The sequence below is a fragment of the Mytilus trossulus genome, chromosome 12, assembly GCF_036588685.1.
Source record: "Mytilus trossulus isolate FHL-02 chromosome 12, PNRI_Mtr1.1.1.hap1, whole genome shotgun sequence".
Classification (NCBI taxonomy): Eukaryota; Metazoa; Mollusca; class Bivalvia; order Mytilida; family Mytilidae; genus Mytilus; species Mytilus trossulus.
In genome coordinates, this window is record NC_086384.1 from 59,348,205 (window position 1) to 59,373,734 (window position 25,530).

General features: G+C 34.6%; 1 protein-coding gene across 3 annotated transcripts; it reads right to left on the reverse strand.

Annotated features, from left to right (window-relative positions):
- Nucleotides 1–5,302: 5,302 nt before the first annotated feature.
- LOC134692956 (caspase-3-like) lies at nt 5,303–25,530 on the reverse strand. Of its 3 annotated transcripts, XM_063553611.1 has the most exons (9): nt 25,513–25,530; nt 24,559–24,708; nt 21,770–22,037; nt 17,413–17,534; nt 16,622–16,801; nt 15,187–15,400; nt 13,196–13,306; nt 9,808–9,917; nt 5,304–5,590 (listed from the first exon to the last, which is right to left on the reverse strand). In XM_063553611.1, exons 2-9 carry the CDS (start codon nt 24,691–24,693, stop codon nt 5,507–5,509), a joined length of 1,224 nt encoding a protein of 407 aa, XP_063409681.1. In that variant the 5' UTR covers nt 24,694–24,708; nt 25,513–25,530; the 3' UTR covers nt 5,304–5,506. The 3 variants fall into 3 exon arrangements, with proteins under 3 accessions (XP_063409682.1, XP_063409681.1, XP_063409680.1); XM_063553612.1 differs by lacking the exon at nt 25,513–25,530 and having other exon boundaries at nt 5,303–5,590; nt 17,413–17,531; nt 24,559–24,717; XM_063553610.1 differs by lacking the exon at nt 25,513–25,530 and having other exon boundaries at nt 24,559–24,717.

The following is a 25,530-nucleotide window of genomic DNA, read 5'->3' on the forward strand; positions in this document are numbered from 1 at the left end:
TCTGTACAGAAAAGCGATAATAGAAGCTCCGCAAATCTAATGGAGTTCAATGTTCATTTGTATTCTGTTTTAACTAACTTACCTAATGATGATAAAAATTAATTATCTGACTTAAGCTAAGTTATCTTTGACCTTTACAGACTTCAGGTCGTCATTATGTAAAAGGGGGACGAAATATACAAGAGGAGCAGTCAAACTCACAAATCGAAAATAAACTGACAACGCCATGGCTAAAAATAAAAAAAAGACAAACAACCAAATAATAGTACACAAGAAACAACATGTAAAACTAAAGACTGAGCAACACGAACCCCACCAAAAACTGGGGGTGATCTCAGATGCTCAGGATGGGTAAGCAGATTCTGCTCCACAGGTGTCACCCGTCGTGTTGCTTATGAGATATTAAATCCGGTGAATAGTCTAATTCGGAAGGTCACATTTATGAAAGGGAAGGGGATTGTAGTTACGACATAAGAAACATATCAGATATCCTTTGTGAAACGGTTATTCCATAAACGTTCTCCCAACTCCTGATGGCGTCTGTAAACATTACAAAGGGATGAATTCAACTTCACCATTCGGATTTTTTTGTTTAAAAGCTTTCTTGTGAGTTGCAACCCTCTTTTAAAGAAAGCGCGGGGATATCGTATCAATTGGGAGATATTGCTAGGTGCAGGCACTGCTTGAATGTTGCTGCATAGAAATGGAAAGTTCACAATTGGGACGCTGAAATTATATTGTTGGTGGTAAAATGTTATTTCAACCGACCCTTATTGTCAATTTCTAGATGTAAGTCAAGATATGAGGCAGACTTAACTGTACCTGTTGTGTCCAGCCCGATGGGATCGTTGCGTTTAACATAGTCACCAAATTTTGAATTATTTAGTGACAGAACATAATCTATATAACGGAAAGTAAAGTCAAAGGAATTTTGCTAACTTCTTATTTTTCATCCTAAGAAGTTCCTGTATGAAGTCACCCTCATAATATTAAAAAAACAAGTCGACAAAAAGAGGGACTTAATTGGTTCCCATTGGAATGCCGACGTCTTTCAACGTAACAAATATGTTGTCAATCAAGAGATCAAGCATCTTGATAATGTCAGTTTCAGAGAATGTTTTGTTTTAATCAGTGTGATCCTTTACAAAGTAGGATTTACCCCTACCTAAGACAAGATACTTGTATCTTTGTTGGCCTCTTTTTTTTATGAAACAAAGCAATACCAACTCTTTCAATTTGTCTTTTAGTTTGGAATGGGGAATAAAGGCAACAGTAGTATATAGCTGTTTGAAATGCATAAATCGATTGAAAAAAACAAAATCCTGGTTACAAACTAAAACTTAGAGAAACGCATCAAATAAAAGAGAACTACGACACAACATAAACACATTACTAAAATGTAACTCACACAAAAACGAACTATGCTATAACAATGGCCATTTCCCAGACTTGGTACAGGACTTGTGTAAAGTGTAGAAAAGTCATTTGTTTAATGTTATTGCAAGATCCAAGAATCTTAGATTGTATGTACTCTAAAAGATCTTTGGATTTTTTTAGTATCCACATCTGCTTCACGCCACCTCTAGAATAGCCAGATTCACAATAACTTGAAGCCCAGCTTTGATCGCTGATGAAATAGATGTTAATAATTTAGAAAGAGGTTTCGTGGAGCACTTAGAAGACAGGACACATATGTAGTTTAGGTATCAAATACAGTGACGGAAGGCCCGGTTCTTTTTGGGTTAAAATTTCAAAGAAACATAGAACGTACCTATGATTTTCCGGAATTTCCTTTTCGGTAAGTATCGTCAGCGTATAGGTTGAGTTTCCAAGTGAATTGTCAAAACATAATTCATTGATCAAGTAGATCATGTAATGAGTTTTACACACAGACACGATGTCGTTTGGGGCATTATCTGCGGGGACAACAACCTTTTTGTCATGGACGTAGGACAATGTATGATAGGTATTGCTAAACCCATTCATTTTCTTAATTCTGATTTGAATCAACAACCTCACAACCTTAATTCATTCTGAAAGAGTTTCTACGTCTTATCGCTCTTATCCCATTGCCTGTCACCCTAGTGAATCCATCCGTATTTTGAAGTTGTATTTTGAAATGATGGATTTAGGCTAACGATATTTCGAACCTTTTGATAACAGATTTTAGGAATTTTGGATCCTCAATGCTCTTCAACTTTGTATTTGTTTGGCTTTATAAATATTTTGCTTGTTGTATCATTGTCGTTAATGGTTACCTTATAAAATCTGATTTATAGAACATTACTGCTTCAATTTTAATTTTTTGAAAATAATGTATACTATCCATGGATTATTTATCCTCAATAGAATGTTTATTGTATTTAACCGCCATCAGGGATTTTAAAGAGAAATAAATAGACATGCTGCTGAAATCGAAAATAAATAAATTTAAATTTCTTTGATCATTTTATTTTAGACATAATTTGGTAAACTAAAACCTAACCAGTATTACATTTCAGTAATGACATGAATGAAGAATACAGAGAAATTGTTTAAATCGTGCAATATAAAATATATCTGCATGATCGTATCCACCGGGTTTCAACAAAATAATAAGTGTGTAGGCTATTTATCTTTAAGGTTCATCATAACAAATAGACACATATGGCCGTATTTTCACCCCAAAACTACTCTGTGTACAGACTCACCTGTGCTGTTTGGAAAGTTTTAAGGCCAATCATCCACTAGATATATAAAAGTTAAATGCATTTTGTGTAAAAGAAAGATAAAATAGGTCTTGGTTTTTGATTTACCATTGACATATATAGTGGATGCCTGGCATTAATAGTTATCAAAGGTACCAGGATTATAATTTAATACGCCAGACGCGCGTTTCGTCTATATAAGACTCATCAGTGACGCTCATATCAAAATATTTATAAAGCCAAACAAGTACAAAGTTGAAGAGCATTGCGTATCCAAAATTCCAAAAAGTTGTGCCAAATACGGCTAAGGTAATCTATGCCTGGGATAAGAAAATCCTTAGTTTTTCGAAAAATTCAAAATTTTGTGACAGGAAATTTATAAAAATGACCACATTATTGATATTCATGTCAACACCGAAGTGTTGACTACTGGGCTGGTGATACCCTCGGGGACGAAACGTCCACCAGCAGTGGCATCGACCCAGTGGTGTAAATAGTTATCAAAGGTACCAGGATTATAATTTAATACGCCAGACGCGCGTTTCGTCTATATAAGACTCATCAGTGACGCTCATATCAAAATATTTATAAAGCCAAACAAGTACAAAGTTGAAGAGCATTGAGTATCCAAAAATCCAAAACGTTGTGCCAAATACGGCTAAGGTAATCTATGCCTGGGATAAGAAAATCCTTAGTTTTTCGAAAAATTCAAAATTTTGTGACAGGAAATTTATAAAAATGACCACATTATTAAAACTTTTCAACTTCACAGGTAAGTCTGTACTCGTGTAAATACAGCCATATGTGTCCGTTTGTTATGATGAACATAAAGTAAACTATTTATAGAGACTATTGTTAGTGTATAATACGCTTTTACTTCAGAGCTCTCATTATCTGGCTCGACTACGAATTTGGGTCCTTTTTGTTTCTATCCAATTTCCAATATATCTCGCCTCGATTTCCTTGATAGAGTGTTGCTGGTCACAAAAGGTATTAAACCAAGACTTGTAAAAGAGGGAAAGTCAAACTCATATATCGAAAATAACATAACAACGCCATGGCTAAAAATGAAAAGGACAAACAGACAAACAGTAGTACACACGACACAACATAGAAAACTAAAGGATAAACAACACGAACCCCACCAAAACCTAGGGGTGATCTCATGTGCTCCGGAAGGATAAGCAGATCCTGCACCACGTGTGGCATCTGTCGTGTTGCTTATGAGATATTAAATCCGGTAAATAGTTTAATTCGGAAGGCCACATTTATAAAAGGGGAGGGGATTGTAGTTACGACGTAAGGAACATATCAGATATCATTTGTGAAACGGTTATTCTATAAAGGTCAACCAACTCGTGATGGCGTCCGTAAAATTGACATGGAGATGATTTAACTTTACCATTTGGAACTCTTTATTAAATGGCTTCCTTGTGAACAAAAACCCTCTATCAAAAAAATCATGATACGAAATGCAAACACGGGAATATCGTATCAATTGAAAAATATATACACCGTATGCAGGTGCTGCTGGAATGTTGCTACTTAAAAATTGAAAGTTCACAATTGGAAAGCTGTAATCATGTAGTGAAAGAACATCATCTATTTAGTGGAAAGTAGAGTTAAAGGATATTGCTAACTTCTAAGAAGCTTCTGTATGAAGTCAGCCGCATTATAATAACGAAATATGTCGGCAAGAAGAGGGGCACAATTCGTTCCCATTGGAATGCCAATAGTCTTTTGAAAAACACGTCCTCCAAACGCAACAAATATGTTGTCAATCAAGAAATCAAGTATCTTGACAATGTCAGTTTCAGATAACTTTTTGTTTGAATCAGAGTGATCCATTACAAAGTAAGATTTATCCCTTCCTAAGACAAGATACTTGTATCTTCGTTAGTCATGCTTGTTTATAAAGAATTATGAAGTTGAAATTATCCCTTCGTAAATTTTACGGACGCCATCACGAGATTGATCAACGGTTGACTGTTAAACTATATCCGTTTTAAAGAATACAGGAAATATGTAACAAATGTCGCTTCTACAATCCCGTCTCAATTTAAAGAATTATACCTACAAACATAAGCAATACGAGAAATGCCCGATGAGGATCAAAAACTGCCTACCCTTCCGGACACCTGAGATCACCCTCAGTATTTGATGGGGTTTTTGTTGTCAATATACCTTTGGTATCATTCGACCCTCTTTTACAATGCTTCAAAAACTGCATAAGCACGAGAAATTACCATTGACTAATGGACTATAGCGAACGATGTGACGTATCAACACAGCAAGATGGTGCAAGTGAAACATGACCATCCAAAAAGGAGAATTACAATAATGGAACTAAAAATCGTCTCTTTTATCTTATATTTCAGTGCTTAACTGAAATATTTCATTGTAGTAAATAAACTCATCATAGATACCAGGACTAAATTAAGAGTTATTACAGTAAATATTTGATTTGCTTTAAATCAGTTCCTTTCAATTTGGGTAATATCCTTCTGTGTTAAACACAAAATAACTAAAATTTCTTTGATTCAGACATGGAATGATCAATAACACAAAACAGCAACAAAAAATCTAATTTATGTGAATATATTCTACATTCTACAAGTCTAAACAATGATAAAAAAAATATACATTTCACAATTGTCCAGCTTATCTACTAAAATATACATTTCACAATTGTCCAGCTTATCTACTAAAATATACATAGAAAATGACAACATATATTCAATTTGACATTTTCCTCGATAGTCATTATACATTAGTTTGGGAAAAGAAGAAGGAGCTAGTCAGGGAAGAAGTATAAGGATCTAGTCAGGGAAGAAGTATAAGGATCTAGTCAATGTATTCATACTGTCAACAAGTTGGTCATCTTCTCGTGCTAATCCATTAACCTAATACAAAGAAATAATGTAAAAGAAAACAATTGTGAACATGGCTAAATCGTGAGCCATTGTAGTACAATAAGTTATTTTGAGACATGCACACTAAAGTTTGTTTGTTTAGGTGTATGACCAAATACATGTAGTTCTTTTTTTAAATTACATAACGAATGGGGATTAAAACGTTGGCGCCGCAGTTAGTATACTGTAAACCAACTTATTTTTCGCGAGCGATTTAATTTCGCGACTTTCTTGAGTAGAAAAATAACGCGAATACAAATCGTCGCAAATATGTCAATCTTTGATCTTTCTTTAATAAACCTCATCAAGTAAATGAGATAATCGCGAAATTAAATAGCCGCGAAGTGGTCAAGAAAGGGTAAAACGCGAAATAAAGTATCCGCGAAAATAAGTTGGTTTACAATACTCTGAAGACATATGTTGAATACTTATGTCGTTGGACTTCTGTCACATTGACGGATACCTATATCCCGCGGCCTTTTAATATTATAATAGTGATTTCCTTTGTGTCATCATAATATTGTACCATTTGAAGTCTTTGCTTGACGGCTGAAATCATCCCTAGACAGTTTCGAGAACATTATTATATAAATGAATCGGTTGAAAATGTGTGATCTAGGATATAATCTTTTTAAGATTAGAGTAATCTCACTACGGAATCAACCTTCCTGAACAAGAAAAAGATTGTTACGAGTAACGGAGTATGAACGGTTTACCCTTTCAAAATTTAAATTTGAGAATGGAAATTTTAGTTAACACGGTTTTTATTTTTCATATGTTTTTGTTTGTGAAGAATTACATGTTTTTTATATTTGTAATGCCTGATTTGTTTCTCTCTTTATCAGGTCAGGACCACTACCTTATATGGAAATGCATAAATTAGCATACTTATGTTCTCGCACATGTAATTGTTTATTTACATGTGACGCAATTCATTTTTACCTAGGTTTTTGACCAATCCACTAAATGAGTCACAATGCATGTTGGACTACTACGTGTTTACAATCAACCAAGAACACGTGTTATTTACTGAAATACAACACATTTTTTCGTGCAATGCGGGATTCACAATTTCGCTTAGTTTTTCATTTTATGTATCCTCATTCATAGTTCGTGATATAAAGTATTACTTCCATGCTCAGATTAAAGAAGAGTTGTTTCTATGCGAAGCAAAAAGGGTTTGAATTACCCGATATATAGCCATTAACATGTTTGATGATGGCACAGAGATTTCATGTATTTGTCTACCAGAGTGAGACAAGAACGAAACAACAGCGAAAAAACACAATTACCCATGAGAAAAACTCAATAGTGTAAAGTAAGCCGTCGATAACAGCCGGTGCTGATATTCACGAGTACAGAAATGTTCGTATAAATAATTAAAGCGGCAAATGTGGGATCCTTGAATTTTGTGTTCGTAAAAAGGCGAAGAAATATTTACATACATGGCAGTGTTTACAAAATCTATATGTATTTTTTTGTCACATTTCAGTATATGGGACTTCCAAACTGTTCCCTTTGTTTTGGAGGTAGTGAAGTCAGCAACTGTAGTTTCAGTATGTTAGTTTTTTAACGGGCTCGATCGGACATTTGCCAAACTGAATAAAAATATTACAGCTGATTTCTCATACCTGCGAAGTAAAATTTTTGTTGGCTTGCTTGCTTTGTTTGCATATAGTTGTTTATACAAGCTTTGAAAATAAGATTGACGTCTTTAAAAAGTATATGTATATAGGCATAATTTAACTTATATATTTTATATTTTGTACAATATACAAACAAAGCAAGCAAGCTAACCAAAGTGTTGCTCTACATGCATTAGGAAATAAGCTGTAATGAATTTATCCATATGTATGTTCGACAAGGTGGAAATTTTGATATGTTTTGTGAAAATTGCGGCGTTGGATCTATAATAAAAAAGATGTGGTATGATTGCCAATGAGACAACTGTCCACAAGAGACCAAAAAGACACATAAATTAACATTTATAGAACACCGTACACCCATCAACAATGAGCAAAGCTTATACCTAATAGTCAGCTATAAAAGGCCCCGGTATGACAATGTAAAAAAATTCAAACGAGAAAACTAACGGCCTTAATTATATAAAAAAAATGAACGAAAAGCAAATATGTAACACATAAACAAACAACAACCACTGAAATACAGGCTCCTATACAATATATATTTTTTAATGGAATAGATTTCTTGTCCTTTTATATATTTAATTGGGCCGTTTTCTTTTGTGTTTTTTTTTGTTTGGATTGTTTTACACAAGTAATTTTTGGGTCATTAATAGCTTACTTTTTAGCATTGAACCTATGACTGCTTTCTTTACTAAATTATGTCTTTTTTGGAAAGATGTCTCGTTTGGCACTCATATCTCATCTTCTTATTTCTATTTACAAAGCACGTTTTAGAAAGAAAAAAATAATAGGTAATATGGCACCCACTATGATCCAGAGACTTTTAATATTGGAGATATTTTACATATGTCAACAGGACAGCAGCCGAACGACAAAAAAAAACACCTCTGAGGTATATTTTGTGATAAAATAAGCAACAAACGGATATTATCGATGGATGAAACTATAAAATATGTATTGAGCTATATACCGTACCCGCTCAGTGGCGGATCCAAAAGGGCTGAGGTTCCGGGGGATGGACCCCCTTTTTAGGACGATCAGTGCATTTGGATGGGGACATGTAGTTTGACCCCCCCTTCCCATTTGTCCAGGGTTAGGCCCCCTTTTTTTAAATGGCTGGATCCGCCCCTGCAGCTTTCAAAACACATATTTTTTTAGCATACTGAATATCATGATGTTCTTACTATTAGTTCAGGTTCTGATAACTTGAAAAAAATACTCATTCAGTACAGAAAAAAGTGTTTCAATGAAAGTTTCCGTGTTTTTTCTATGCAGAAATGATTTTGGAATGACATTATACAGGTTTAAAAGAGCTCAAATGATTTTCTTACTGGACAGTGGTTACTTCATTTGATATTTCACTGTGTCACGTCGTGAAATTAATGCAGGTTCAATTCATAACAATGCACAAAACCGGTTCAACTACTTTTGCAAGGCGAAAAAGAAGGTCGAATTGTGAAACCAATAAACAATATTTTTTTAATCTGAGCATGCAAATTGAAGATTACGTTATATATTTTACATTAAATATATTTGCAAAATAAAAACTTTGGTAATGAGAGTCCCAGACAATATATTAGCTGACTGTTTTCCCACTAATTCCACGTGTTTTAAGTAGTAGTTTACTCGTAGTAGCCCACAATGCATTGTAGTTCATTGAGTCGATTGGTCAGTTTTTCAAGACCATATTGGCCTTGTTTTTTGGAAATTACTATGCAAATATATTCTGACGTCAGAAAATCTAGAGTTCTCGACCTGTTTATGTCACATTAATGTATCTTTCAAATATTTGGTTTCGGATGAAATTGTGAAAACTGTTAAATTATTTTCACGAAAATTACCTACCGAATTAGACTATTACCGGGTTTGTAATAGAATCATATTCAAAACAATGTGGTCCTGACCATTGATTAACGACCTAAATTATCCCATTGACTGGGACAGATTAGGTGAACGTTTGTCGGTAACAATCACTGCTCACTATGTACTTGTTAAAGACACTGAATTTGTGGGGTCACCAAAGGTTTTCAACACATAAAAAAAGCAATTCGTAAAACGAATCCGGAATAATATGATGTGTTGATTTATATCAATATTATAAATCAAAACATACAGGTTATTCCTAAATAATTTTTCGAATTATTTTATTATTAAAGGCGTTAAGAACCTTTGGCGACCCCACAATTTAAATTCTATAATAAGTAAGAAGTGAGCAATGGTCGTTACAGACAAACTTTCACCTAATCTGTCCCAGTCAATGGGATAATTTAGGTCGTCAATCAATGGCCAGGACCACACTGTTTTGAATATGATTCTACTATGAGCAACACGACGGATGCCACATGTGGAGCAGGGTCTTCTTACCTCTCCGCAGCACCTGAGATCATCCCAGCTTTTGATGGGGTTCATGTTACAAAGTCTGAAGTTTTCAATGTTGTGTCTTGTGCACTATTATTTGCCTGTTTATCTTTTTCAATTTTAGCCATGGTGTTGTCAGTTTGTTTTCGATCTATGAGTTATAATATCCCTCTGGTATAACTCGCCCCTCTTTTAAATATTTACCTTTGTCATAATATCTAACAGATGATTGTGATGTGCATGGTACTTCATTATGTGAACAAACGCTTGGATAAACCAGAAACCCTTGGATTCCGTATTAAAAACGATTGGGTCTGAAATGAAAGAATTTATGTATACATTAATATTGTGTAAATAAATATAGAAATTATAATTATTCATCCAATTGAATGGAATCGAAAAAATAACTAATCGAAGATAATAGTTTTAAAGGTACCACTCATCAGTGACGCTCAGAACAAAATAGTTGTAAAGCCAAACAAGTACAAAGTTAAAGAGCATTGATGACTCAACATTCTAAAAAAGGTTGTGCCAAATACGACTAACTAAAGGTAATCTATTCCTGGGATAAGAAAAATCCTTAATTTTTCGAAAAAATTAAAGTTTTGTCAACAGGAAATTTATCAAAATGACCATATAATTGAAACGCATGTCAAACGTCCACCAGTACTGTCATCGACCAAGTGTTGTAAATAGTTATCAAAGGTGCCAGGATTATAATTTAATACGCCAGACGCGCGTTTCGTCTATATAAGACGCATCAGTGACTGCGCCGCTCAGATCAAAATAGTTGTAAAGCCAAACAAAATAGTTCCTACAATTACCGAGAGGTGATCTTCTGATCACAGATACATCCGTTCGCATCAATTGAGTGATTAAAAACATTTAATTACAATGTATCGATTTCAAAAGGATTTTTCATTTATTTTCCAAAAAACACATCATTTTGATCTATTTCCAAACTTAAAGACCACAACACTGGAACATTACAAGTGGAAAAGACAAAAAATCGACCTTAAGCTGTATTTAGTGGTCACAATCTTTTTAATCGGTCATTTTGAAATAAGGGTTCTCCATTAAATATTCGGTAACCGCAAAATGTTGAAAAAATCGATGAAAGAATGTTACCTCTCTTTAGGAACGATATCAAAAGATCAATGCAGGATAACAAAAAACTAAAATCAAATAGTTTGGGGGTGGGGGTAACAATTCCTTCAAGTGTTTTTAATCCAAAATCGATTTTACATATAGCCATATTGGTCAATCATTTCTCCCCAAATTAGGTTTAAACGGGATAGGAGGGTCAGTGAACAATATGAATTAAGTTTTTATCCTACATTGAATTTTTGATGTCGTCCGTTATGATATATGGAATAAAATAAAAATATATGGATTTACTGTTGACCTCGCTAAGATGAGATATGCAATTACCGTATTTAGTTGCCCTCGCTAAGATGGTATACGGAATTACCGTATTTAGTTGCCCTCGCTAAGATGATATACGGATTTACCGTATTAAGTTGTCTTCGCTAAGACTATATATGCAGTTACCGTATTCAGTTGCCTTCGCTAAAATTATATACTGAGTTAGCGTATTTAATGGACCTTGCTAAGATTATATACTGAACAAGCGTATTTAGTTGCCCTCGCTAAAATTATATACTGAGTTAGCGTATTTAATGGACCTTGCTAAGATTATATACTGAACAAGCGTATTTAGTTGCCCTCGCTAAAATTATATACTGAGTTAGCGTATTTAATGGACCTTGCTAAGATTATATACTGAACAAGCGTATTTAGTTGCCCTCGCTAAAATTATATACTGAGTTAGCGTATTTAATGGCCTTTGCTAAGATGATATACTGAGTTAGCGTATTTAGTTGCCCTCGCTAAAATTATATACTGAGTTAGCGTATTTAATGGCCTTTGCTAAGATGATATACTGAGTTAGCGTATTTAATGGCCTTTGCTAAGATGATATACTGAGTTAGCGTATTTAGTTGCCCTCGCTAAGATGATATACTGAGTTAGCGTATTTAATGGCCTTTGCTAAGATGATATACTGAGTTAGCGTATTTAATGGCCTTTGCTAAGATGATATACTGAGTTAGCGTATTTAGTTGCCCTCGCTAAGATGATATACTGAGTTAGCGTATTTAATGGCCCTTGCTAAGATGATATACTGAGTGAGCGTATTTAGTTGCCCTCGCTAAGATGATATACTGAGTTAGCGTATTTAATGGCCCTTGATAAGATGATATACTGAGTGAGCGTATTTAGTTGCCCTCGCTAAGATGAAATACTGAGTTAGCGTATTTAGTTGCCCTCGCTAAGATGAAATACTGAGTTAGCGTATTTAATGGCCCTTGCTAAGATGATATACTGAGTTAGCGTATTTAGTTGCCCTCGCTAAGATGATATACTGAGTTAGCGTATTTAATGGCCCTTGCTAAGATGAAATACTGAGTTAGCGTATTTAGTTGCCCTCACTAAAATCATATACTGAGTTAGCGTATTTAATGGCCCTCGCTAAGATGATATACTGAGTTAGCGTATTTAGTTGCCCTCGCTAAGATGATATACTGAGTAAGCGTATTTAGTTGCCCTCGCTAAGATGATATACTGAGTGAGCGTATTTAGTTGCCCTCGCTAAGATGATATACTGAGTTAGCGTATTTAATGGCCCTTGCTAAGATGAAATACTGAGTTAGCGTATTTAGTTGCCCTCACTAAAATCATATACTGAGTTAGCGTATTAAATGGCCCTCGCTAAGATGAAATACTGAGTTAGCGTATTTAGTTGCCCTCGCTTAGATGAAATACTGAGTTAGCGTATTTAGTTGCCCTCGCTAAGATGAAATACTGAGTTAGCGTGTTTAGTTGCCCTCGCTAAGATGATATACTGAGTTAGCGTATTCAGTTGCCCTCGCTAAGATGATATACTGAGTTAGCGTATTCAGTTGACCTTGCTAAGATGATATACTGAGTTAGCGTATTTAGTTGCCCTCGCTAAGATGATATACTGAGTTAGCGTATTTAGTTGCCCTCGCTAAGATGATATACTGAGTTAGCGTATTTAATGGCCCTCGTTAAGATGATATACTGAGTTAGCGTATTTAATGGCCCTCGCTAAGATGAAATACTGAGTTAGCGTATTTAGTTGCCCTTGCTAAGATGAAATACTGAGTTAGCGTATTTAGTTGCCCTCGCTAAGATGAAATACTGAGTTAGCGTGTTTAGTTGCCCTCGCTAAGATGATATACTGAGTTAGCGTATTCAGTTGCCCTCGCTAAGATGATATACTGAGTTAGCGTATTCAGTTGACCTTGCTAAGATGATATACTGAGTTAGCGTATTTAGTTGCCCTCTCTAAGATGATATACTGAGTTAGCGTATTTAATGGCCCTCGTTAAGATGATATACTGAGTTAGCGTATTTAATGGCCCTCGTTAAGATGATATACTGAGTTAGCGTATTTAATGGCCCTCGCTAAGATGATATACGGAATAACCGTGATATATGCCCTCGCTAAGATTATATTTGGAATTACTGTATTTAGTTGCCCCCGCTAAGTTGATATAAATGTCATTACCGTATTTAGTTGCCCTAGCTAAGAAAATATCTGCTTTGGTGAGAGTATGATGGTCTTCATTAATAAGTGGGAATATATTGCTCATCTCAGTATTGTCTGATTCTCCATAATCTAAAATATATACACTGCATAAAAAGAGTAACATTATAAATACAAAGCATAAAAAGAGTACCATTATAAATACGCTGCATATAATAAACAATAATATACACTGAATATTAAAAGGGGATATCTACCATACAACAGAAATGTGGGCACAACTGGACAAGATAGAAGAATATATATGAGACACAAATTAAGGCAACAGTAGTATACCGCTGTTCAAAACTCATAAATCCATGGACAAAAAACAAAATCGGGGTATCAAACTAAAACTAAAACCGAGGGAAACGGATTTAATATAAGAGGAGAATTCGAACAACGACATAACACCGAAACGTAACACACACAGAAACGGACCAAGCATCAGACAAAACACCACGAGAATAACAAATATAACATGAAAACCAAATACAAACAGGGATACCTACCAAATGACAGGATCCGGAATATTTACGATTAAACATGAAAGGAAAAGAATTACAAAACAAAATGGGAAGGACAATTCAAACGAGACACAAAAAGAAATACAAAGAGACAAGACAGGCGTTACTAAATATGTAACAGTAGAGTGGGTATTTAAAACATGTTAAAGCAGGGATCTTTAAAAATGAGACACATAAGAAGATACTGATCATACGACAGGAATGGGGGTATTTAAATTAGACATAAAAGGAGAAAATTACAACAAGACAAGAACAGAATATCATCAACACAACAAAATAGGGGATATGTTCAATGATAGAAGACAAGAACTACAATCTCAAGAAAGCAGTGATATTCTAAATGATACAAAAGGGGATATCTGCCATACGACAGGAACGGAGGTATTTACAGTTAGACAAGAAAGGTGAAAAATTACAACACGACATTGAAGTGGTTCATTTTTGTATTTACAAGCAGACAACAAAAGAGAAAATTGCAACACCACCAGCAAGGGAGAATTAACAATGAGACAAGACATTGAGTTACTAAACATACACAAGGAATTACTTACCACACGACACGAACGGGGTATTAAAAGCAAGACAAGAAATGATTGATTGGTAGATTTTTTAGTTCTTAGCGCCACTTGTAAGCAACGCATTCAGGCTATTTCGTGGCGGCCACTTTTAATAGTGGAGGAAGCCAGAGTGCCCGGAGAAAACCACCGACATTTGATTGGAAATTTGACAATCCTAGTCGATTAAAATTGGAGTCGAGTGCACAAGAAACGAATAAAGAACAAGACGACATGACAGTGATATTTAGAATGAAGGCGATAGTTTCAAGACGACACAGAAGGGAGCATGAAAAAAGAAACTTCAAATTTGACAGGAAAAGATACTTTCCCAACGATACAGAAACGGCATGTACAATGAAAAAAAGCCAGGCGTTACTTATCGTACGTTAGAAAAGGGGGATTTATAGAGATTAAAACCAACACGTTAGGGTAAAGGATATAATAATGAAATTTAAAAAAAGGACTCACTAACCCTACGAAATGGAGCAAATAGGGAAGCACGGTATTTCCATTTAAAATACAAATCGAGATACTTTCAATACGACAGGAAAGGGTTATTTCACAATGAGACAAAAATGAGGTACTCACTAACTGATACGACAGGAAGGGTGATATTTATAGCAAGACAGCAAAGAAGGCAATGAAGGGGTGAAAGATACCTGAGACATTCAAACTCATATATCGAAAATAAACCGACAACATCATGGCTAAAAAACAAAAAAAAAAAACATTATAAAAGTCCAATAGACAAACAAAAATAGACAAAACACAACATAGAAAACTTAAGACTGATTATAAACTCGAACCCGAACCACACATACAATAGAAATACTGTGACATACTGAGCAACAAGAACACGATCAAAAGTACAAAAGACTATAAAACTTACCTGACGGGCATGCATGAATGAAGAACAGCTTCGGCTTCCCCTTCAGTTTAGGACAGTTTTCTGTATCAAACTGATCCATTATATTTTGCATTTTCAGAGGTTCTCCATCCTTCATGAATATCAGGTCACCAAGTCCATGAGATAAAATAACCATAGCAAAACAGTCGTAAATCTCAGGACTTTGTTGTTCTGCAGTTATCATATCTAATAATTCCTATAAACAAGGACGTACTTTGAATTAACATTCTGAAATTATTGAGAACATAGAGACAGCATCCCAATCATTTATTGATGAAAAAAACAGAATGTATCAACACGCCAGGTTAACCGGACTTATTTTCAATTTTAATAGATTTGGTATAAATTTGTATTGAAATCATTAAATAGTTATGTTTTATTCAAAAATTCAAAAAATGTCATCGTGGTAATTAATTTGACAGATCAATTGTCCAGAATATTGATTGATATTGTTAATCCAAAAAACATAAAATTAGTTAGAACTTGTCTGTCAGCAGGCAAAATCTTAATGGAAACATAATTAGTAACAGTATTATTTAAATCAGGAAAACAGATAAATTTTACGATTTACTTCATTATTTTATTAATGATCTAATATTGTGTAGACCTACTTCTAAATGTGAAACCTCTGACGTGCAAGACTTTGTCTTACTTTTAACGAAATGCTAACTAAAAAATTGTGAAATGCAAACCAATGTGAATGTAATTAATGTATACTTGATAGTACGAGTAACATGCTTAAACGTTTCAAATTGAAACACTCCACATTTTCGGAGGCAACAAAATAAAAGGAAAGAATTAACGGATCAATTCTACGAGATCAAGACGTTTTTTTTTTATATTTTCAATCTGAAGTTAGTACAAACGCCATAGTTGATACGGTGTATTTGATTATGAAAGTATAACTTCGCCATAAATCCTCACAGACAAGCCTTATAATACCAAAGGACAAACTTCAATTCATCGTATTATAAAAACGTAAATGTATGACTTGGATGTAAAGTGTCATATTGACACTTATACCACATCTGCTTATATCTATATGTAGGGTACTAAAGGTAAGGCCTTTAAACATCAACTTTAACTACCGGTTAACCGGTTAATCGGTCGGACATTTATCCAAGTAACCGGTTGGTCAAACGTGCATGATTTGACAACACTAATTTATTGCATACGTTCATTATCAAATTTCTTCTTCTGTTGAAACCTTCTAGATATTCCCTCAAACCATGTTGTTTTCTTTTACAAAGGAATGTAACACCACTTAATTCTAATTGTATATTGTGTAAGCCCGCCCACTTATTTCATATGAAATATACAAGGTCTTTATTGGGTTGCCTTTTACCAATATTTGTCCTACGAATGTACAGGGTGCAAGATAATCTATATATAAAATTTGGATGTCTTAATCACTTACCTTTTTATTAATATCTGTTTTTAGCACAACTTTGAATTTAAGTTTTTTGAATAATAACGACAAACTTGATGCTGACAGATCATGTGCCTGTTTGTCACGTGATGGTATATCATGGTTATCGAATGACATTATGTTAATGATTATTAGTTTTCCTCTAGAATTTCCGTCCATGCTATAACACTGAAATGAAAAAAGAGTAAACAAATATAAATAAATAAAGGTGAATTCGTTATAACATTTTTTTAAGTCATTAATTTTATAGAAACTACTGAAAAATGTCATGATGGTTGTAAATTCTGTCAACTTTACTCAGTAGTTAAAACTAAGAAATTGTATCCTAAACGTGTGTCCGCCTATCAAAGGAACAGTTATTGTATTTTAATTCCTGTCTTTCTTCCCTTAGCCAGTAGAAAGAACTTCATTACGAAGGAAAATAAAACTCTTACGTTTAAGTTTAGTTTTTTTTTCAATGACAAAACAGCGATGTAATATATACTTATTTGTTTTATTATTATATTTTAATCAGGTTCGTTACATTGTATGTCACTTTAGTTCACTTTGCAGTTTTTGTGAACTTTTAAAGTTCTTTGGCGTTGGTAGTTCCTCTCGAATGAAGACCCTTGAATTCCCTTTATACTGTCTGTATGTATGTCGACATGTTTCTGTACACCTAGCTAACAAAGTATGTCGAACTGACATAAACATGACATAGAGCTGGATAATTTCTGTGTATATAAAGTAATATAATACTAAGTCTTGTAGTTTCTGACAATAAATAGTATTTTACATACATCCGGGTTATTGCTTATTATCTCTTGTCTGTTACATTTTAGCATTTGTATTTTCATTGGTTCTACAGTCTCTGGAGTAAATGGAGGAACAGTGTCTGTAGAGTGTATATCAATGCTTCCTACTAAAAAGAAAGAAAAAAACCATTTATATAGACGATTTTCATATTACCGCTTTTAAGGATTATAGTCTTTTTTCAACAGTTACATTTTCTGTCCTGGTACTCGATCAATCAAAAGTAACCAAAATAAGTAAAATTATCGCTGACTATGCGGTATGGGCTTTGCTCATTGTTGAAGGCCGTACGGTGACCAATAGTTGTTAATGTCTGTGTTATTTTGGTCTCTTGTGGACAGTTGTCTCATTGGCAATCATACCACTGACAGCAACCATCGAAAACAGATGGACACCAAGCTAGGTCTTACTAGTCTTCAAACACGTATGAATATTAAGCATTGTCTATCTATTTCATATATTGCTTTAAAATGTCGTGTACAATTATCGATATCAATTGGCTGTGTATATTTACAAAAAGATCACAATATTTTATGTTTACGACATAAACTAGTAGTCTAGATGTTACTAAAACGCGAGCTTTGTGTGAACGTACAAATAAGATAAACTGACGTAGTCACCTATATTGTAAATATAAAAAAGAAGATGTGTAGTGGCGGATTTAGAGGGGGCGTAGAGGGCGTACCCCCCCCCCCCCCCCCCCCCCAACCCCATTTTGCTTATAAAGATAATTTTCGCTGGAATTTACTGATTGTCAAAGTTATGTCATTCTCTATGTTGGAGTTGAACAGTGCGTCGAAAAAAACGTCGCTTGGTCATTTTGAAATTCAAATATTACAGTAACACATTGCTTAGGCTGAGGATGACAATCATGACACCTTCAAAGCGACAGAAGATTGAGCAAGAACGTATTAACTTCTACTGCGCGATTGCACCAAACAATCAATATATAGATATAGGAAGATGTGGTGTGAGTGCCAATGAGACAACTCTCCATCCAAATAACAATATGCAAAGTAAACCATTATAAGTTAAAGTACGGCCTTCAACACGGAACCTTGGCTCACACCGAACAACAAGCTATAAAGGGCCCCAAAATTACTAGTGTAAAACCATTCAAACGGGAAAACCAACGGTCTAATCTATATAAATAAAACGAGAAACGAGAAACACGTATATATTACATAAACAAACGAAAACTACTGTAAATCAGATTCCTGACTTAGGACAGGTGCACACATTTGCAGCGGGATATAGACTATTACACTCACACGAAAAAAAAGTTCCACGGCAATATTATTAACCCACGAAAACATGTTTAACCCCAAACGCCCCAGCCAATATTAAAATAACATAGCTGAATAATGATCCCCAGTCAGTATAAGCCCTAGATGTATTTAAAGTCTAAGGTACGAACCATTTGATTTGAGGAGACAGGCTGAGATATTTGAGATAAAAAAAAATAACTCTGATTTTTGCCTTAAACAAAAATTCCGGCTGTATCTTGATTGACAACAATAATCATGTTCACTGTTTTTGCTATCAGAAACAAAAAGTTACAACAGAATTATATAGCATGAAATGAACATGATGAATAAAAGCGGGCATTTTTTGGTGGCAGGGGTTTGCATGTCTGAACGAAATGTCTGTTTCGCCGAACTAATACATTAAATACTTTTTTCAAGAACTGACTTCAACCTGATTGACGGGTGTGGCCTTTAAGTCTCCATTTGTCGACCGTCATTCATAAATTTGTTGTCATTTCAGACTCATTCTTAGCCTTTGGTTGATTTGGAACCCCTAACTTCCCTTAATTTTGTTGGGTAAAAAATATAAACTAAACATTTGGATAAGAAATTGATTGTTTGTTTTTCTAATCTGTGCTGGCCGTATTGTAAATGTCATTGAATACCCGGGTGTATATCTTGTTTACAACAACAAGTTATGATAACTTAACTTACAACAAAACAGCAAGAATTTCCATGTCTATTTTCTATTGACAAGTCCCACATGTCATCAAATTTATCAGTTCATAGCTTTGGATCCATACTATCATTTTATGATAGACAATTAATAGAGAGAAGACAGCATTGAAAATATCCAACCCTTACACTTTACAGCAACTATAAATTTGCATGCCCAACGCCAGAAACCGATTGAAAAGTGCATATTACACTTATTTTATGTTTTTAGCCCTTAAAAGGTCCCCAAAATTTTTCGCCTCGTTCCGCTCGGCAACATATCAAAACTTAGCCTCCCCCATTTACAAAATCCGGTATCCGCCCCTTACGTGATATGATTGCCAATGAGACAACATTCAAAAGATACAAAAAATGACACAGAAATTAACAACTACAGGCCACCGTACGGCTTTTAACAATGAGCAAAGCCCATACCGCATAGTCTGTATGTATGCCTGTACCAGGTCATGCTATATATATATAAAAAGGACCAACCAGCAAATTTACTATGTACCGGATCGTCTAGAATAGGCGATACTATGCAGATAAGGAAAAAATTATATCAGTCTAAAGATTTGCACAACGGTACTGATATAAGGTGTTATTAAACGAAAATGTTGTTATTAAATCGTGTTGACAAATATTTCGGCTCAACAAATGGCCTTCTTCTTGTGTCACAAGTTTTAACAATATGTTGCTTGTGCTGTTTTTAGACACTTCTACAACAATCAGTATTGTTAGAATTTGTGATGGATAGTTGTATGCATGTATGCCTGAACCAGGTCATGCTTCATCAATATATGGATAGTCTGTATGTATGCCTGAACAAGGTCATGATTTCAATATATGGATAGTCTGTATGTATGACTGAACCAGGTCATGCTATCAATATATGGATGGTCTGTATGTATGACTGAACAAGGTCATGCTATCAATATATGGATGGTCTGTATGTATGACTGAACCAGGTCATGCTATCAATATATGGATGGTCTGTATGTATGCCTGAACAAGGTCATGCTTTCAATATATGGATAGTCTGTATGTATGACTGAACAAGGTCATGCTATCAATATATGGATAGTTTGTATGTATGACTGAACCAGGTCATGCTTTCAATATATGGATAGTCTGTATGTATGACTGAACAAGGTCATGCTATCAATATATGGATAGTCTGTATGTATGACTGAACAAGGTCATGCTATCAATATATGGATGGTCTGTATGTATGACTGAACAAGGTCATGCTATCAATATATGGATAGTTTGTATGTATGACTGAACCAGGTCATGCTTTCAATATATGGATAGTCTGTATGTATGACTGAACAAGGTCATGCTATCAATATATGGATAGTTTGTATGTATGACTGAACCAGGTCATGCTTTCAATATATGGATAGTTTGTATGTATGACTGAACCAGGTCATGCTTTCAATATATGGATAGTTTGTATGTATGACTGAACAAGGTCATGCTATCAATATATGGATAGTTTGTATGTATGACTGAACCAGGTCATGCTTTCAATATATGGATAGTCTGTATGTATGACTGAACCAGGTCATGCTTTCAATATATGGATAGTTTGTATGTATGACTGAACCAGGTCATGCTTTCAATATATGGATAGTTTGTATGTATGACTGAACAAGGTCATGCTATCAATATATGGATAGTTTGTATGTATGACTGAACCAGGTCATGCTATCAATATATGGATAGTTTGTATGTATGACTGAACAAGGTCATGCTTTCAATATATGGATAGTCTGTATGTATGACTGAACAAGTTCATGCTTTCAATATATGGATAGTCTGTATGTATGCCTGAACAAGGTCATGCTTTCAATATATGGTTAGTCTGTATGTATGCCTGAACAAGATCAATATATGGATAGTCTGTATGTATGCCTGAACAAGGTCATGCTTTCAATATATGGATAGTCTGTATGTATGCCTGAACAAGGTCATGCTTTCAATATATGGATAGTTTGTATGTATGACTGAACAAGTTCATGCTATCAATATATGGATAGTTTGTATGTATGACTGAACAAGGTCATGCTTTCAATATATGGATAGTCTGTATGTATGACTGAACAAGGTCATGCTATCAATATATGGATAGTTTGTATGTATGACTGAACAAGTTCATGCTATCAATATATGGATAGTTTGTATGTATGACTGAACAAGGTCATGCTTTCAATATATGGATAGTCTGTATGTATGACTGAACAAGGTCATGCTTTCAATATATGGATAGTTTTATGTATGTATGCCTGAACCAGGTCATGCTATCAATTATATGAATAGTCTGTTGTCTTTCTGTCAATATATGGATAGTTTGTTGTTTTCCTATTTGAGTCGCTCTTACCTGAAAATAATGATGGAGGATCAATTATTGGCGAACCTACAGATGCAGCATGTTGTAATGTTGTTCTATCGTAACGCTGTGGTGTTTCTTCTAATGTTTTAGCTTTTGACAATTCTGGTCTGCTTGCAAATTCTGGCTTCAGGACATCAGCGAGTTCTTGATTGTTCGTTTCTACTAGTGCTTGATGGAAATAATCGTAAGCTGTTTGACCTCTTCGTGGTAGTATATCAAGAAGTGCGCGAGCTTGTTGTTCTCGTGTATGTTCAGACTGTAATGACAAGTTGGAATATCAATTTAGGTTTTTTTTTATGAAACGTGTTTTTACTAAATAATCAAAATAAAACATGTTTTTCCTTTGTGAATGACTTTGAACGACATAATATATATAACAAACAAACAAAAATTGCAAAATAGTTTACAACTAAAATAGACGTAGAGGCATGTCCCCAATTAAGTTCTGAATTAAAAGAACCAAGCAGTTAATTATTATAGATGTGCATATGTGTATATACACGAGAAGGAATGTTTTCCTACATCGATAGCAAAGATTTAGTAGGTATTGCACATGACTTTTTCCACCCTACAACACGTTTAGCTACGGTGTTACCAAAAAGTAATATAATAATTTTTCCGGACATTATTTCCTCAATCTCAACTCATTTGGATTTATTGTCATTGTTGGTCTTGTTATTCCTTTTCTTAAAACTGTTCTATATATAGCTAAAAAAACCAATGATAGTTCACTTTCCTTATTATGTATAATACATCAAAATACGGAAATGAAGACAATAACAGCATATACCTTTACTAAGGGGAGACAACTGTTCAAAGCAAAAATATTAACAACCAAGAAAGAACACTTTAGCAAAATACCTAATGGAAATGGAGACAAATAAAGCTTATGTGTCTCTTCTATGGTCGGGTTGTTGTTTCTTTGACGCATTCCCCGATTCTATTCTCAATTGTATTGCCTTAATATTGTATATATATTTAAACATTTAAAGTTTCTATGCATTAATGTATATGATGTACATGGTACTTACCGTTATTTCTGACATCATACCCTCTGTTAACACTCCATATGTGATGTACACGGTACTTACCGTTATTTCTGACATCATACCCTCTGTTAACACTCCATATGTGATGTACACAGTACTTACCGTTATTTCTGACATCATACCCTCTGTTAACACTCCATATGTGATGTACACGGTACTTACCGTTATTTCAGACATCATACCCTCTGTTAACACTCCATATGTGATGTACATGGTACTTACCGTTATTTCTGACATCATACCATCTGTTAACACTCCATATGTGATGTACACGGTACTTACCGTTATTTCAGACATCATACCCTCTGTTAACACTCCATATGTGATGTACATGGTACTTACCGTTATTTCTGACATCATACCCTCTGTTAACACTCCATATGTGGTGTACACGGTACTTACCGTTTTTTCTGACATCATACCCTCTGTTAACACTCCATATGTGATGTACACGGTACTTACCGTTATTTCTGACATCATGACCTCTGTTAACACTCCATATGTGATGTACATGGTACTTACCGTTATTTCAGACATCATACCCTCTGTTAACACTCCATATGTGATGTACACGGTACTTACCGTTATTTCTGACATCATACCCTCTGTTAACACTCCATATGTGATGTACACGGTACTTACCGTTATTTCAGACATCATACCCTCTGTTAACACTCCATATGTGATGTAAACGGTACTTACCGTTATTTCTGACATCATACCCTCTGTTAACACTCCATATGTGATGTACATGGTACTTACCGTTATTTCTGATATCATACCCTCTGTTAAGACTCCATATGTGATGTACATGGTACTTACCGTTATTTCTGACATCATACCCTCTGTTAACACTCCATATGTGATGTACACGGTACTTACCGTTATTTCAGACATCATACCCTCTGTTAACACTCCATATGTGATGTACACGGTACTAACCGTTATTTCTGACATCGTTATACCCTCTGTTAACACTCCATATGTGATGTACATGGTACTTACCGTTATTTCTGACATCATACCCTCTGTTAACACTCCATATGTGATGTACACGGTACTTACCGTTATTTCAGACATCATACCCTCTGTTAACACTCCACATGTGATGTACACGGTACTTACCGTTATTTCAGACATCATACCCTCTGTTAACACTCCATATGTGATGTACACGGTACTTACCGTTATTTCAGACATCATACCCTCTGTTAACACTCCATATGTGATGTACACGGTACTTACCGTTATTTCTGACATCATACCCTCTGTTAACACTCCATATGTGATGTACACGGTACTTACCGTTATTTCAGACATCATACCCTCTGTTAACACTCCATATGTGATGTACATGGTACTTACCGTTATTTCTGACATCATACCCTCTGTTAACACTCCATATGTGATGCACATGGTACTTACCGTTATTTCTGACATCATACCCTCTGTTAACACTCCATATGTGATGTACACGGTACTTACCGTTATTTCAGACATCATACCCTCTGTTAACACTCCATATGTGATGTACATGGTACTTACCGTTATTTCTGACATCGTTATACCCTCTGTTAACACTCCATATGTGATGTACATGGTACTTACCGTTATTTCTGACATCATACCCTCTGTTAACACTCCATATGTGATGTACATGGTACTTACCGTTATTTCAGACATCATACCCTCTGTTAACACTCCATATGTGATGTACACGGTACTTACCGTTATTTCTGACATCATACCCTCTGTTAACACTCCATATGCAAACAATTTATCACATATACCAGGGATGTCACATAATCCTTTGATTAAAATAGTTCGACCTTTCCTTAGGATCGTTCGGGAACGTTCGTCCATGTCTACTAATTATTTCTGTAAAATTATTTGTAATAAATGTTAAGTAACAAGTAAAGATGAAGTTGTTTAATTTGATGGCACTATCTAATTTCATAATGAGATTTATTTCACTGTGAGTTTGATCTGATGTTAAATAATGTAGTACAAATAGTTGCATTGTTATTTGATGAAAAAAAGTTGTCCTGAATTTATATACTATCCTATTTTTCATTATTGAAAAATGATTTGGAAAAAAAAACCAGCAATAATGCAACCTATATACTATACTCTATAGAGATATATTTAAATGTAATGCGGTATATTAGTTCTATAGATTAGATACTGTAACAATTACATCAACATCCATTATTCTCATGATTATTTTTAGTTTGAATTTGCTAATTCATCACAATAAAGTAAACACATTTTCGTTATTGAACAGATGACGTATGTCATATTTTAAATACAACAAAAGAACAAAACATTATACATGATCATATGATACATATATATGTATCTATATGCATGCAGTTGTAGATCCACCCTCCTCAGTGACCTAGACTACAGAAAAGTGTAGGGTGGTCACAAGTAAGCAAGAGTAAGCGTCTTCTGTGTAATGCATTAATCGAGATTTCATTAACAACAAACACTTGAAAGGAAGCCTCTTTACAAAATATAAGAGGACACAATGCTGCTAAACAAACTGACATAACTAGTAAATAATTATATATTTCGATTAAACGGAGCTTTGGAAACCCTGTGCATGAAGCATGACATAAAACTACGCTTTAGTTCATGTAACATTCCTTAAAGAAAAATATATATACAAATTTTCCCTACCTGCGTCGATGTGTTTTG